The sequence below is a fragment of the Leptonychotes weddellii genome, chromosome 14 (assembly GCF_054177405.1).
Source record: "Leptonychotes weddellii isolate Sample4059 chromosome 14, ASM5417740v2, whole genome shotgun sequence".
In the NCBI taxonomy this organism is placed as follows: domain Eukaryota; kingdom Metazoa; phylum Chordata; class Mammalia; order Carnivora; family Phocidae; genus Leptonychotes; species Leptonychotes weddellii.
The window spans coordinates 70,063,780-70,080,391 of record NC_138382.1 but is presented as its reverse complement, the minus strand read 5'-3'; the positions used below and the strand labels follow the sequence as shown (position 1 = coordinate 70,080,391).

General features: G+C 49.7%; 1 protein-coding gene across 12 annotated transcripts in view; it reads left to right on the top strand.

The window, feature by feature from the left end:
* The window catches only part of DENND1A (DENN domain containing 1A), a 489,873-nt gene that overhangs the window by 414,869 nt on the left and 58,392 nt on the right, over positions 1-16,612 (top strand). For all 12 annotated transcript variants that reach the window (XM_081803556.1, XM_081803552.1, XM_081803550.1 and 9 more), the window contains 4 exons: positions 10,352-10,456; positions 10,823-10,910; positions 12,764-12,804; positions 15,337-15,408. In XM_081803556.1, the coding sequence (XP_081659682.1) occupies positions 10,352-10,456; positions 10,823-10,910; positions 12,764-12,804; positions 15,337-15,408 (306 nt within the window). The remainder of the gene's footprint in view (positions 1-10,351; positions 10,457-10,822; positions 10,911-12,763; positions 12,805-15,336; positions 15,409-16,612) is intronic.

Genomic DNA, 16,612 nt, shown 5'->3' with positions numbered 1-16,612 from the left:
AAAGGAATCAAAGCCTGAGTTGGGTGTTTTGACTCTTCTCGTGCTCTTTCCCCTTCACAATGCTGCCTTCTGTTCATGACTATAAAGCTTGCTTCCGAGGCCTCGTGGGCGCAAGCCCCCACCAGGCACCAGAGATGGACCCTGAATGAGTGACGTTCAGGAGAGGGGTGATGATAAGCAAGTGAGCCAGCGAGGGAACCCGATGACTCAGTGTGCGGACAGTGCTCCAGAGGACCACCCTGAGGGCCGTGTCACCAAGGCTGGCAGGCAGTGCTGAATTCAGTCAGAGGATTGGGATTTTTCCTTCCTACAGACTGATTTGTGCTTCTTCGGTTTTATCTCCATGTCCTTTAGCCTTTTTGACCCATGAGCCCTTGTATTCCTGTGGCTACAGCTAACGTAGCTGTGGCCGTGCGCACCCCTCCCCCTTACCTTCTGGTCACTTGCAGGCTCATTGACTTCTCTCCCAAGGGCCCACCAGGCCCTCCAAGCCACCCTCTCTGCAGCACGCTCCCTGAAACTATCTTCCTCTCACTCTCAGGAAACTGAAACCCTCTTCTTGAATCCGTTTAGGACCTCCTTTCTTGGGACTTAGGGATGCAACAGTCATTGTGTTAAACCCAGAATCTGGCTCTCGGTGAAGGCAAACCCTTGGTGTGGCCAAGATGGCGGAGCCAGCAGGAGTTTGACATTGAGATCTTGGCATGTCCCGTCTGGTTTCCGTACTAGGGAGGGGAGCTGTCACTGTCCTGCAGCATGGGGATGGTCACCAGCTTTCTCTCACTTCCAGCCAGGCACTGTTGCTTGGAGCTGCCAACATCCTGGTACTGGGCAGTTAGAGCATACGGTAGGTATTATTGGTATTGGGAAGCTGACGGAGGCTCCAAGTAATGAGATGGCTTCTGTAAGCACATAGTGGGAGCCAGAACACACTTGTTTCTCCCGAGTCTCCGCTCCTCATCACTGCCTTCTAATCCATCTCTGTGAACTGCTGGGGCAGCCCTGGGCAGCTGACAGGTCGAATACCATCATGGGTTGCATGAGCCCAGGACCAGGCTTCGCCTTTCTGAGCCTCAGTGTCCTTATCTGTAAAATGGAGATCATGACACCACCTACCTCACAGGGTGGCGGGGAAGAGTAAGAGAGAGAATGCATGTAAAACCACCTAGCATGGGGCCAGTGCTCAGTAAGCGGGAGCTGGTTTTATCGCCGCACCTGCTTTCCTGGTAGAGGCAATTTGCATCTGCATTTCTTATGGGAGGAAAATCTTAAGCTGGTATGCATGAGACCCTCCTCATTGTGTCTCCTCAGCTTCCACAGGCCTCCCCGCTCATCTGCCGTTCCTGCGCTAATCAGAATTTCCTGACTTCTCCCTGTTTGTCTCGGTTAATGCAGAAGGACGGGGCTGCTGGCACAGAGGAGCCAGGCGTGGGCCGCCGTGCCTGTGATTTGAATGTCTTCACTGTAATCTAGCGAGTGTGTGTGGGGGCTTCTGTCAATACTGGAGCGGCTGGCCACAACGGGCAGATACTGTCTTCCCGGCAGCCCCGGCCCCTGCAAATTATCACAGTAGCTCTCGTTGGACACCCACCTTCCCCCTGACTTAAATCATCCGAACGGTGAGCCGGCTTCCCGATGACACATTGATTCTTCGGTTAGGGCTTGTTACGGCGACGGGGGCCCAGGCTGGGAGGCTGCCCCCGGCGTGCCTGGGCCACTGCACAAATGGTTCAGAAAGCCGACTCGGGCCAGCCCGGCCGGGGCCGTCCACCTGTGGCCGTGCGCACCCCTCCCCCGCCCCCGTCCCAGGTCCGCCTTGGTGAGGAGAGAATGTGTGTGGACCTGGGAGTCTTTCGGACCCTGCAGCTCTGGGACCTTAGGCAGATACACTTGACCTGCACGGACATCCCTTCCCCATCTGCCAAATTGGGAGTCACTTATGAAGGTTTCTGAGCTCTGGTGAGGACTCAGTGAGGGGAAGGGTCAGGCTGGGCCACAGCAAGCGCTCAGCTGACACTGGTCACTGGTTCCCTTCTCTCTCACCTCCGGCCCACTGTGGCTAACCTGAAATTACTGTAATCTAACCCCGCTGCCCCCGCTCCCCCCCCCGCCTCCAGTGAGGATTTGCGTTCTCCATGCCAGACACGGTGCTGAGCCTTTTCTGTGTTGGCTGGGAGCTTGCCCTGCTTCCTTGGCAGCTGTCGCAGCTGGGAATGGTGCCCTGGTCCCCGGGCAGGGGGCTTCCACGTGGCCCGTGGGGCAGAATTAGCTACTCGGCAGGGGCTAGAGAAGCCCCCTTCGGACTTCAGAACAGGGTTCCTAGCTGCGCTGCACTTTAGCCAGTGACTTGGGTATTTTATTAGGAATTTGGAAGTATTTAAACAAAATGCAACCAGGTTGGGACTGCTGGTGATAAATGGGGCCAGATTTTCCAACTCTCTTCATTCTTAAATTTAAAAAAATGAATGTCGATTGGTCTAGGTGCTGTGCTGGTCTCTTGTACCTACACCAGTGATTATCAGCCTTGGGTACACTGGAGTCCTGGGGAGTTTTGGGGATTTGAAAAGCCCCCCCCTGGTGATTCTGATGCGTGGAGGGTTGAGCACTGCTGACCACACCAGCAGTCCTTCCCCAGTGTAACCCCCTGCAGTCCCCTGAGGCAGGTGGAGAATGAGGATCTGAGAGGTGCTGTCATCTGCACAGTGGGGCAGAGCTGGGACCGGAACCCAGCTCTGGGCTGCACTCCCCCACCTGCCTCTTCCTGTAGTGGGCTAGGGGCGCTGGCTGGGCACAGGTGGTGGTGGTGTGGAGACGTCGAGGTGGGACTGCAGGCTTCTCGTCACCTGAAGGCGTCAGGTGAGGTGCTCAAAGGAGGTAATGTGAAGAAAGAAGCCAGAGGGGAGCGTATCCGGGGAGAGATTGGCTGTGGACAGTCCAGAGTCTCTGGAGCAGGAAATGAGTGTGCGGATGAGGTAGACAGGCTGTCGTAGCAAGAAAATTTGGCTGGGGAAGGTCACAAATGGCCTTGAGTGTCCTGCTCAGGAGTTTAGACACCCCACTTACCTGGACCCGCAACCTTGCTTGAAGCTATTCTGTGCTACTGAGTCAGATGGCAGAGTCAACCACCAGAGCCGCACTGACTACCCTGCAAAGGGAGAGGGGGCGGGGGAAGGGTGAGACCTGCGTAGTCACCGGGTGCCAGGCTCAGAAGGGCCTGTGCTTGCTTCAACACTCCACTGCCACCATCTTGAAATTCCTAATCATTTCACCTTGAAACTTGTGTGTAAAAGTAGTCTTAAGGGACAGCGGGGCATGTGCGTGAGCAGAGGAGGTCTGCACCGACGTCCTCCCTCGAGTCTTGCCATCCCAGCCCCATAGGACTTCTCGGTGCCCCTTGCACAGAGTTGCAGTGGACCCACGGTGCAGGGGGCTCAGCGAGACTCAGAGCGCTTAGGAGGTAAAGCTGTAAGGTCCACAGCTGAGGCAGTGGGGCACCAACAGCCCCAACAGGCCACTCTCTGTTAGAACTGGCGCTCGCTTCGGTGCCGGCAGAAGGCAGTGCTGTTCTAAGAACCGCAAATGATCACATTTCTCGTTTACGCTCCTTGCTCGTATTAGCCTACTACTACTCCTCGTGAAAATGATGACCTAGAAGGGGAGGAAAAGATGGAGAACTTCAGTTCCTTTTCCTTTCTCATCAGTAAGCCAAAGGAGAGAGTGTTAGTAGAATGTGTGTATATCAAGAACTGAAATAAAAACAGTTGAGTTTTGTGCAGCATTTCCACTGTCTGATAAGAACAAAACACAAATGAGTTTGTGAGTTACGAAATACGAGTCCACATATGTTAGCATTTAAAACTGGCATTGCACGGTATAAAGTTGAGCAATAAGATTCATGCTAATAATTTAAATTTTTATTTTTTCTTTATGTAGAATGACATTAAATAGTAAAATTGAAAAGCACCATTATGGGCCTAGAAAGAAACCATGAAAGAGAGAAAAAGCTTTGTATTTTAGTATGGCACTTAAAGACTTAACAGCACTTCTTTTTCCCGCGTGTCCATTTTGCCCTGTGTCCCACAAATTATGTCGCCTGCCCTGGAAAAACCCAATCTCGGCCCTCAAGAAAATGGTTATTTGTAAAAAAAATCTACTTGCTGTACTTTGCCATAATCTCAAACAACACTGTGAGATGGACTGGCCTTGAGTAAGTGTCATAGGTGAGGAATGACAAGTCACCGGGGATCACACGGCTGGTGTGGTCAGAGTGACAGTTCAAGACCAGGTCTTTCTGACTTCAAGACATGTTCTCTCTCCACCATGTTGTGTTACCTTAACTGAATCCATTTTTTTTTTTTTTTAACTTTAAGGGTTTTTTTAAAGGTGACTTTACCCTAGAAAACATTTAAAAATAAAAATAACCAGCCCCCCGGTGTGCCAGTTTTCACACTGTACTGTGGTTTTTGTTCCCTGAACCAGACAGGATTCCTTGATAATAGGAGCTTTTCTTTTAGACTTTCTATTATGGAAAATTTCAAATTTATACAAAGTAAATGAACTCCCACGTACCCATTGCCCAGCTTCCACAGTTACAAACATTCTGTCATTTTTTTTAATTAAAAAAATTTTTTAAATTATAGTAAAATACATATAACATCAAATTTACCCCTGTAGCCATTTTTACGTGCACATACAGTTCAGTGGTGTTAAGTACATTCACATTGTTATACAACCATCACCACCACCCGTTTCTAGAACTTTTTTCATCTCGCAAGATGGAAAGTCTCTACCCACTAAACAACTCCCCCTCCCTCCCCATCCAGCCCCTGGCAACCACCATTCTGCTTTCTGTCCCTAAGAAGTTGACTCCTCTAGATACAAGTGGAATCAGGCAGCATTTGTCCTTTTGTTACTGGCTTGTCACTTAACATGATGTCTTCAAGGTTCATCCATGTTGTAGCATGTGCCAGAAATTCTCTCCCTTTGAAAGTTGAATAATATTTCATTGTATGTATATTTTGTTTATCCATTCATCTGTAGATGCTTGGATTGCGCCCATCTTTTGGCCCCTGTGAGGAATGCTGCTGTAAACATAACATGCTGCCATTCTTGTATCTGTACCTTGGTCTACTTCCCACCCTCAATCGTATTACTTATAGGAGCTGCATTTTATTCATCTTTGTATTCCTCTGACCCAGAGTCTGGCACATACTAGGTGTTTTTTTGTTTTTGTTTTGTTGGTTTTTTTTTTTTTTAAGATTTTATTTATTTATTGGAGAGAGAGAGAGTGAGAGAGAGCATGAGAGGGGAAAGGGTCAGAGGGAGAAGCAGACTCCCCACCGAGCAGGGAGCCCGACATGGGACTCGATCCCGGGACTTCAGGATCATGACCTGAGCCGAAGGCAGTCGCTTAACCAACTGAGCCACCCAGGCGCCCTGGCACATACTAGGTGTTTTTAAAATGTGTGAATGGATGAAGCTTCCAAAACTATTGTTTTTAAAATTTGAAGCAAGGGCCAAAAAGAATGAACGCCTTTTTTTTTTTTTTCTTAGAATCGCAGAATAAATGTGCACATAAAATTTTGGTAAATTTGTGAAGGAAAATAAGAGTTTAGTACTATAAGTATGGATCAGCAAAACAAGCAAAGTTGTCCCCTCAGAAGACTCTGAGAGGAGATTTTATTTTTATGCCAGTACCCACAGTGCTGTGGATAAAAGCCATTTATTTCTGGAAGTATCAAAAACGTTTGGAATCACCAACTTTACCTGTTAACAAAGATGGATTCATTAGCACTGGAATTTTCAATTGATTCCATATGTCAAGAAGATAATCCGAGAGTAAAACTTCTCTGTTTGTAACAAAATCCTTGATAGGGTTAAGCAGCTGTGTTTAACTGTCCTCCGGGTCATAGATGGAAAACTCTACTAATGTGATCTAAGCTTGAATGCTCACGGCCTGACTTGCCTGCGTTCACGGAGCTGTCAGCCAGTAGTCCCATTGCTGAGTGTCGCCTAAGAAGACAAAAGATTTAATCAGCATAACAGGAGAACTAAATCAGCCGTTCTTAACAAAGGAGGGTTTAGGGATACACTTTGCCTTGCTCCTCTCGGCTGCAGAGAGTGGAGTGGGCCATTTCGACTACAGGATGGGGAGCAGAGTAGCTGGGGCAAATGCTTCAGCATCTTTGATATGGATGGTCCTGTGGCAGAAAGAGCCTTCACAGTGACTTGCTTACTCCCCGGAGTGTTCTTCTCTGAGGCACTGGTGCTTTGAGTATCCATCTACCAGGAGAACCTGAAGGGTTCCCACCTGCAAGAACTCACCTGTCCTCTTGCAGGTGTTCAAGGACAAACAGAACTGAGGCCTCAAGAGAAGCTCTGGGCTGGGGCTTCAGGGGAAGGAGCCCTCCTAGCCTGTGGCCAGTCAGACCTTCATACATGACAATGGGTGGCAGTGTCCCTGTTTTTCACCAGGATTAGGATAACACAGTTGCCCTGAACCTATAGGATTTGCTTACCTAACTCCTATTCTCCCCATTAGACTCTGCTGAAATGTATCCACTTCCTCTCACGATCTCTGACCCGCTGCCCCAGGCGGGTTAGCCTTTTCCTCTCCTTTCTCCTGTGGACACTTGGCCACCCACCCCACTCCAGTAGTGCTACATTCCATGGTAGTCTTCATTCCCACGTCTGACCAACACTGCTGATGCTGTTCTTGAAGCTTTTATGCAGAAAAAGCCCCCATTGTCACGTTCTCCCTTCATCTTTTCATTCCGTGCCCATGTCCTCTTGTCCGTTTTTATGGCACAGACATCTGATCCAGGGGGATGTCACCTCCAGTAAGTAGACAACGGGCCCAAAATGTCCATGTTTCCCCAAAGCTGAGATTCTTTCTGCTCTCCTACAGCTAAATCCTGCCTCAGGCTACCCTTACGTACAAATCTGGTTGCAAGCTCTCTCGAATTTATTGGTCCCTCAGCAGACTACTTCCTGGCAGTGCTGGGCCACAGCTCTAGGAGTGAATGCTAACAACTCCAAGAGCATTTCCTCCAAGGAGCTCTAAACTCCCTGGACACAAATGTCACTCACCTGGCATCGTGCTCGGAGACCTCTTTACTGTCCAGTCAAGTGGTATCTCAGCTACAGCGAGACCACTGGGCTCCTGTGGCAGGAACCAGGGTCAAGCTCATCCTGTGGTTCTTTAGCCAGTATCCCTGAGCTTCTAACTGGGCGGTGGGCTCTGCACTGTCCCTGGGCAGTGTAGCGGGGAGTCTGGCAGGGCCTCTGCCCTCTTGAGCTCCTGGTCACAGGGGACACCAGTGAAGATTACTCAGCACCCAGGGGTACACCAGGGAGAGTGGGAGCCCTGAGCAAGAATGAGTGACTACCACACAGAGGCCTGTGTTTAAGAGGATAGTCTAGGGGCACCTGGGTGGCTCAGTCGGTTAAGTGTCTGCCTTTGGCTCACGTCATGATCTCGAGGTCCTGGGATCAAGTCCCGCATTGGGCTCTACACTCAGCAGGGGCTCTGCTTGAGATTCTCTCTCTCCCCCTCAATCTGCCCCTCCCCCCTGCTTGTGTGCTCACGCGCGCGCTCTCTCTCTCTCAAATACATAAAATCTTGAAAGAAAGAAAAAAAGAAAGAAGGAAAACGAGGATAGTCCAGGTACAAGGAACAGAACTGGAAAAAGCAGGGAAGCAAGTGGGAAAGGACATGGCATATGATCAGCAGATGCCTTTGGAGCAGAAGGTACCTGGGGGAGCAGAGGAAAAGGGACACAAAAGGACCCTGGAAAAGAAAGCTGGGCTCAGCTTAGGAAGGGTTTGTTTGCCCAGCTAGGGAGCTAGGACTTTTCCTCTCTTCTCCAACACAGGGCCCTGTGTACGTGTCACACCCTGCTAGGTGTACGGTGCTGAATGAAACAGGTGCCATTCATGCCCACATGAAGCTTATAGTCTAGTGGAAGAAGTGAACATTCACCGAATAACCACCCAGCATAATGCCTCTGCAGTCAAAGTTCCTGGGTAGGAGAGTAGCATGATCCAATGTGCATTTTAGAAATCTTGAAGAATTGGAGTAGATGGAGGGAGGCAACTGGAAGGGACATAGAATTAAATCTCCACCATGGCGGGCAGTGGGATGGTGAGCAGGGACAACCCTGATTCCTTTCACTGGCAAAGCAAGGAGGACTTGGGCAGTGTGATAGGTCCATGGGGAGCTATGATAATGCCAGCTTAAGAAAGAAACAGATGTGGGGTACAGTCCAGGTGGGCTAATAATTGGGAGTTTGGGCCATTTGAGTTTGAGGTGCTAATGGGCCATCCAGGTGGGGGTTGAGACATACGGTTTTGGAGCGAAGGAGGCCTGAGCACCAATTTTATCACAGGTCATCCTTGTATGGGTGACACCACTCATGGATGAGATGGCCTGGAGAGGGACAAAATTGCCCTGCTGTGCTTCCCAGTATGGAAGCAGAACTTACAGGCCACAGGGATGGGATGCTCAGCGGGCTTTAGTTAATTACTAGCCCATCTCCCTGTTCGGCAAGAAAGATGTAAAGCCGTGCCAAAATAGTCAATGTCACGAAAAGTTCTTTTTCCTGAGGAACCAGTGCTGCTTTTTGTCCTCCCAGACAATGTAAAGTTTGCATGTTTCCCTTCTTGCTTTCGAAGCCAGGAAGCTCAGAGCTAATTTTGAGACTTTGTTTTAGAAACCATATAGGATCGGGGCGCCTGGGTGGCTCAGTTGGTTAAGCGACTGCCTTCGGCTCAGGTCATGATCCTGGAGTCCCGGGATCGAGTCCCGCATCGGGCTCCCTGCTCGGCAGGGAGTCTGCTTCTCCCTCTGACCTCTCATGGTCTCTGTATCTCATTCTCTCTGTCTCAAATAAGTAAATAAAATCTTTAAAAAAAAAAAAGAAACCATATAGGATCTGCATATCCAGATACTCTTTTCCCAAGTAAACACATTTTATATATTTACGTATTCTTCGGCTCTGATTTTTTTTTCTTTCTTTTGGGTGCTTGTGTAGGCTGCCTCAGATCCTTTGTAAAATTAGGTGGGGCTTACCTGTATAAAAACAAGCCCTCCCCCACCCTAATTTTTGGGGTCATCCTTGCACCTTTTGTGGAATGTTTGCCCCATTGCTGAGCTAATATTGGCCAGATTTAAGCAAGAGGAACCCTTGGAATTCACAGCAGCCAGACTAAATTTAACACTCACGTAACTCATTAAAACAGGATAAAAGTACAGCTTCAAACATCTCTGTGTTTGTCACCAAGTCTGTGAAGGGAGGGGTACCTTTAATTCAGTTCAAGGTGTAAAAGTCTGATCTTTCAGAATTGAGGATATACCACCGAAATTAAAGACTTGTCTGAGGAGATGAGCACTCCACATCCCTTCAAAGAAGGATCAAGGTGTTGACTACAAGGATGGGATGTGTCTTCAGCTTAGGCTGTTGTTTTCTTCACTCATAAAACATAGTTTGGTAAAAGCATGCCTGCTCATCAAACGGCGTAAGCACATAGTTGACTGGATGGTAAATCTTATTTTTGATTAGCCCTGCTTTTTAATATAAATAATTACTTTAAAATGATAATTTGCTATTGATCGAGATCACTGTGTAAATGGTTTTCAAACTGTGTTCCATGGCCGGTGCCTTGGGGATTGCAAAGGTGCTACGGTGGGGGAGGAGCCACCACCCCTGCCCCCCCAACACCGCCGCACCCCCCCACTTCCCGAAGAGCAGCTGGGCAGTTTTATGTAGCAGGGCTCCTTCTGCATAAGGTGCTACTTGGATTCTCTTCAAAGTGAAAAGAAAAGTCTGGAAGCTATCACATTGGAGGGCACATCCCACTAACTTGCTGTTGGGATATGACTGGCTCCTGCGGAAGGGGCCATGGGTAGGTTCGGAATCTCGGCCTCCTACCAGCTCTGGGACTTTTTTTTTTTTTTTTAAAGATTTTATTTATTTATTTGACAGAGAGATAGCGAGAGCAGGAACACAAGCAGGGGGAGTGGGAGAGGGAGAAGCAGGCTTCCAGCAGAGCAGGGAGCCCGATGCGGGGCTCGATCCCAGGACCCTGGGATCACGACCTGAGCCGCAGGCAGATGCTTAACCGACGGAGCCACCCAGGCGTCCCCCAGCTCTGGGACTTTGGGGGATGACTTTTCCTCTCTGAAACTGCCTCCTCTTCCATAGAACAGGACTCCTTCAATGACAGTAGCCACTTCACCAAGTAAGTGAGGATTAAATAAATTAGCTGTAGAAGTGCCATCTAACCGAGTTTAAGAACTGACCGCCGCCCTCACCTGCTCCTCCAACCCTCCTTTCCCATCTCCATTTCCCAGGAGGAGCCAATCACCTTCTGTGAAGAAGCCTTCGTGTCCCACTATCGCTCGGGAGCCATGAGGCAGTTCCTGCAGAATGCCACCCAGCTGCAGCTCTTCAAACAGGTACCCAGCCCTCCCCGTGGAGGGTGGCCCATCTGGACCCCCGATGGGGATTTCGGCAGCTGTCCTGCTGTAAGCCCCCAGGCCCAGCAGGAGGGGGCTGAGGGTCTGGGGGGGGGGATGGGTGCAGAGGGTGGTCAGTAACCAGGCCAACCCTCCACAAATAGGCCATTCACTGGCACAGGTTATCATAAACGCAGAGCCGGTGTTTTAAAAACTTGTTTGTTTGTTTAACTCACTCTTCCAAAGGCCCTTTCCTGTCTTGGGAAGGTGGTGGTTCTTTGGCCGTGCACTGAGGTGCCCAGCTGAATGGTTTCCCCCGCCGTTTCTTTGCCTAAGCTGTTATGCTTTTGTTCTTTCTTTATATAGTTTATAGATGGTAGACTGGACCTTCTCAATTCTGGCGAAGGTTTCAGTGACGTTTTTGAAGAGGAGATCAGCATGGGCGAGTATGCTGGTGAGAAGCAGTGCCTTTTCCCTTGTGTGCCGTGGGCTGCTATGCGGGACGAGGGTGTGCGTGGCAGGGAGTGGCAGTGGCTTCTTTCTCCTTCAGTGGGGGTTGGGGAGAGACTCACTTCACCCTCGGCCTTGAAATGTCTGAGATCCTCTGTCCTGGGGTCAGTCGCTTGCCCTGGGCAGCCAGAGTCTAGTGAAACGTAGCGGCCAGCACTCTGCGGCACAAAGCACTCGAGGCGCTGAGTTGGGAGAGCTGGCTTCACGTCAGGGCCCTGCCTCCAGGGAAGCCGTGAGGGTTTGGTCAGGTCGTGGCAGCTCTTCAGCTGACGTGGCCCCGTCTATGCACTGGGGAGAACGGTGCCCGCCTCACGGGAGTCCTGTGGAAATTGACTCGGAGTCCGTGAGGACAGATGCGGGCACAGGATCACTGCTAAACGAGTGTTTCTTTAAAAGGTGAAAATCATCACAGAGTGCCCAGTCTCCACAGACCGTTAGACCTGGAGGGGTCATCCGCATGATTCAGAGGCGGCCTCTGAGGCTGAGAGAGGTGTTCGTAGTGGACCCTGCCTCCTGAATCCCAGTCTGGCCTTCTTGCCAAATCCCGAAGCCTTAGTCTGTGGCAGCGAAGTCAGAACCAAATGCAAAGTAATAATAATCCTGCTGTTGGCCCCCTCTTATTGCTGGGCACGTGCCTGGTCTGGACTAAGCTTCTGTGATATAACTGGTGATCCATAAATCAGAGAGTCAGGCACAATCTCCCCTGCAAAGCCCCGTTCACAGACCTGAGCAGCCTGTGCTGCACGGAGAGCACGAGCACCAATAAAACCAGTCTGCGGACAGTGACAGCGAGTCAGTGATGGGCATTTCCTGAGCTCCCGCCACGTCCAGAGCCCCAGAGAGTAAGAAACGGAGGACCGGGTTTTGCCCTCATGGAGGAGCTTTTACTGGTAGGAGAAAGAGATGCATGACTAAAGACAAATTCAGGTTAAACCAGTGCAGGAAAAGGAGCAGAAATAGGCTTTTATGCAGTCAGAACAGGACTCCACTAATCCTCACTCTGTAACCTGAGGGCTTCACAAAGGAGGCAGCACTCTCAGAGATGCGTATGAGTTCTGAGGAGAAGACGGGCTTTATGTGTTGTTCAACGAAGTCACGTCATTCGGAGCTTCTAGAAAAGCTGTCCAGTGATAAGACCTCCTTATCCCACCAGAAAAAATGAACAAGTGCCCCAACAAGGCCTCCTTTTTCTTTCCCTATCACTACTCCAGTGTCTTGGGGCTGAGCGTGTGTCTGGCAGTGTGGGCACATGCAGCCCTGAGGTGCCTGCCCTGCGGTGGCTCACAGAACTGCAGAGAATGTGGACTTTGGAGTGGGAGTTACCCGTTGTAGTGGACTACTCAGAGGAAGGGTTCAGAGGAAATTACATGGGAGCCGTTGGTTGAGTATCCTCAGCAGGGAGAGTAGGGAATGGTGGCCGGCCTGGGGAACAGCGTTTGTGAGGGAATGGAGGGTGGAGGGGATGGACGTACAGGATGGAAAGGCCGAGGGTGGGTGGGACCAAGACAAGAGTGGAGAAGACAGTCAGGCGTGCTGAGGAGTCTGACCCCACCTCTATGCAGTAGGCAGCAAGGAAGGAGGATTTGAGTTGGTACTCAGGGCACTGATAGGATCGGATCTGTTTGAAAAAGAAAACTTGTGGCAGCAAGTCACTGTTGCCTCCTGTGGGGAGTGGAGCATGGGAGCCTCAGTGTGTTTCTCCAGATTTTGAACTTTCCAAGTCCTGCTTGCTAAGCAATTCGAGGAACTCCTGAGAGCACATAACTTCAACCACTTCTCTGACTCCTCTTTCCCCAGGCAGCGATAAACTCTACCATCAGTGGCTCTCCACAGTCCGGGTAAGTGTGTACCCCCACAGAGCCCCCCGGGCCCCTCCGGAGCCTCCTGGCAGCCCCCCACTTCCCCTGCCACCCGCAAGATGGTCATTCAGCCCCGGGGCCCTCCACTCTTTCAGCTGAAGATGCTTCTGCTTGTAAAGCCAGGCCATCTAGTGCCAGGGGGAGGCTTGTACGATGAGATTGTCCAGAGAAGCCTCCTTGTCTCAGGAAGCTGGCCAAGGCATGTTGAGTGGATATGGTTATCCTAGAGCATTTCTGGGGGTCTCCTTCTAGACCAGGGCAACTGGGACGTTTTCATAGGAAAACCAAAAATGTGCCCCTCTTGCTGCTCAGTTTCCACGGCAAAGGCTCCTGGGAAGATGGAGTTTTTCACCCCTCACTGTTGTTATGAACAGCATCTTGTTGTGTTGGAAGCTAAGTGCTTAGGTCTTCAGAAGCCACTAAAGAAGTCAAATTCTTGCCTCTGCCTGGGTTTATCAGTGTGTATATCCTGAGGGCCTCCTGTGGACCGGGCGCCATACTAGGGATACAGTGGGGAGCAGGAGGACACAGTCCCTGCCTGGGGGAGCTCCCTGTCTTCTTGGGGTTGCACGCGTGAACAGACAACTCCAGCATAATGTGATAAGTGTTCTCTCCTGCTTGTGGGCCGAGCACACCTCTGCCAAGGCAGGTCCCTTGGAAGTGGCTGCAGTTGGCCGAGAGTAAGCAGTTCCTCAGTGAAAGACCTCTTTTGTTCTTCTTGTATGGCCAAACACTGCACTTGGCAAATCATAGACAAGCAATAAGGACTTGTTGATTGATTGATAAAAGGAGTTTTAATACTCCAAAGGACCATTGAAATAGGATACTGAGTAATTTTGGAAAGCAGTATGGAATAAATGAGTGGGTAAAAATTTCATATTGTCCTACAACATAGAATGCTTTCTAGGTCAAACTGCAATGTTTTCAGTTAAAGCTCAAAATTTCTAATACGGACTGTTGCCAAAAATTGTGCTAAGAGTTAATCCCCGTAATTACAGTACTGTATTTTACTCTTTTATATACCCACTTGATCCAGTCTCTCTCTTTGTTCAAATCAGGTAGAATTATCTTTCCAAACTACCACAGATCTGATTATTGATGCATCTGATTAAAAATCCTCTGGAGTATGGTCTCCATATCCTGGCCCCTCAAGAGCTGGCCCCATCTGGGGGCGCCTGGGTGGCTCAGTCGTTAAGCGTCTGCCTTCGGCTCAGGTCATGATCCCAGGGTCCTGGGATCGAGCCCTGCATCGGGCTCTCTGCTCAGCGGAAAGCCTGCTTCTCCCTCTCCCACTCCCCCTGCTTGTGTTCCCTCTCTCGCTGTCTCTCTCTGTCAAATAAATAAATAAAATCTTAAAAAAAAAAAAAGGGGGGGGCGCCTGGGTGGCTCAGTCATTAAGCGTCTGCCTTCGGCTCAGGTCATGATCCCAGGGTCCTGGGATCGAGCCCCGCATCGGGCTCCCTGCTCCGCTGGAAGCCTGCTTCTCCCTCTCCCACTCCCCCGCTTGTGTTCCCTTTCTCACTGTGTCTCTCTCTGTCAAATAAATAAATAAAATTAAAAAAAAAAAAAAAAAAAGCTGGCCCCATCTGGCCTCAGCCCCAGTCCTCCCGTGATACGTTGACCACTTGCTAGGAACACACCAGGCCTGCCCAGCGTCTGCACTTCTTTAATGTGCAATTCTCTAGCCCTGGAATGTCCTTACGCTTCCTGTACCCCACATGAACTCTTCATCCTCTAACGCCTTCTCTGACCGTGGACACACCTTGTGCGCACAGCCAGTGCAGCTGTCCCGACCTTCGGCTGCAGCTGGGGCGCCCCCCAGACTGGAGGCCCTTGAGGGTGAAGGCCGGCCTTCCTGTGACTCAGTACCCTCCACGGCTAACACAGGGTGTCTCCGCAGTGAGCCCTCACAAAATGTCTAGAGCCTGTGCACTTCGTATCCGTTCGTACCCTCCTCCTCTTCTCTGTTCTTCCAAAGAAACTGAACCAAGAAATTGGTATGTTGGATTTGTACGAAAGCCATGATTCACATTGATGGCTACTCGTTCTTTCCTTCCCTCAAGATATCGATGTTAAGGAAGGCAGCCTACCAGAGTGATTAAAAATAACAACACAGAAAACCAAGGTGAGGAAAGGAAGGCAGGTGACCGAGGGTAGCTAAATAAACTAGAATTTCTTGAGAAGCCATAGATTACTATGGGGAAACCGTGCCTCAGAGAGCCTGTGAAGAGCTTTTCTTCCAGCCAGCGGACAGGTGCCAAGCAAAACACTGAGTCCCCCTGCAGCTAGTTATCACTATCCTCGTCCTCACCCCACTCCCAGTACCCACCCATTGCGATTCTGCCGCAGCCATAACTAATTGCCCGGGACCGGTTACCATCTAGGCCTGTTTCTCTAATTAAATTACACACTCTTGGAATGTTGCTTAACTTGTTTAAAGAGGAGAGGTTTTTGTTGGTGTTGGCCCACTCTGTCTTGAGTCCCCATCGCTAATTGACGTTTCTGTTACAGAAAGGAAGCGGAGCAATTCTGAACACTGTAAAAACGAAAGCGAACCCGGCTATGAAGACTGTCTATAAATTTGTGAGTACTGGTCTTGGTCTCAGGATCGGAACAGATCTGTCCCTCGGCATGATGAAACTCTTCAACCTAGCTGGCCCTGTACTGCAGAGAGGATTCAGGGGCTGCTGTGCTGTTTCCTAAAGCTTCCACGGCTCTTAGAATTACTTAGTGTTGATTATTTGGTGACCAGGTCAGTGATGTTTTTCATGTTAAACTGTTTCTGCTCACAGTTGCTGCAATCAAGACATGGGAAGCCATGGGTTTTAGCTTTTAATAAAATGTAGACCAGGTGGCTAAAATGCTGGCTGATCCGAGCTTGTGTCCCTGAGACCCGGAGGCGTGGTCAACCGGGCGTTCTGGTAAAACCTTTCCTACGGGGATCCCCATTATCATGTCAAAATGAAGCAGCTCCTTTGCTGGTTACTAAAAAGTGTTCATGGTGGGACACGCTCCCTAACTGTTGTCCCAAATTCTTCATCATCTCTCTCACCACTGCCCTATAGGACATGCATTGTCTGTGAGACTCATGCCCACAGCAGAGAGAAAATAGGAGAACACGGCCACTCCCGATCCGATGTTCCATCTCTTACAAGCCTCAAGTATTTTTTTTTCCTCATGGTTTCTCTTGCTTGCTAATTTGACTGTGAGCCACTTGGGTGGTTTTGTTTTATTTCCATTTTTAATTTTGTTAGTCCTTTCTGTGCTTAAGTTGTAGTTATTTTAACCGGGCAGGTGGCTGCCAACAGAACCACACAGGTCTAAAATGACGGAAAATAAAAGCCAGGGTGTGTGGCAAAATGGGATTTAAGAAACGGCACCAGGGGAACCCAGCGATGTGTCTGCTCAGGCCAGTCAGCCCCGGCAGAAAATTGGTCCTGAGGCCCTGCCCCAGTGAAATGTAACAGCTATTCAGATTTTTGCAGCCTCAAAAGCTGCCGTTCCATCTACACTTACTGGTAGCTGTCACCAGGCTGCTGAGATAAATAATTACAGAGAGCAGAAGAAGGCCTTCCAAAGGGGGGAGAGAGAAAAAAAAACTTAGGGCCATCAAAATGCAGAAAATAAAATCTCTGTCGCCTCTTTAAGGGATTTTTTTAACCTCTTAACATTGTATTTGTTTTTGTAGCCGTTATGTTTTCGACTTGATGATCCCATTTTTCCTTCTTTTTTCTAGTAATCAGAGAAGGTGATTCGCGACGGATTGAAATCAAGCATAGTCCCTGCT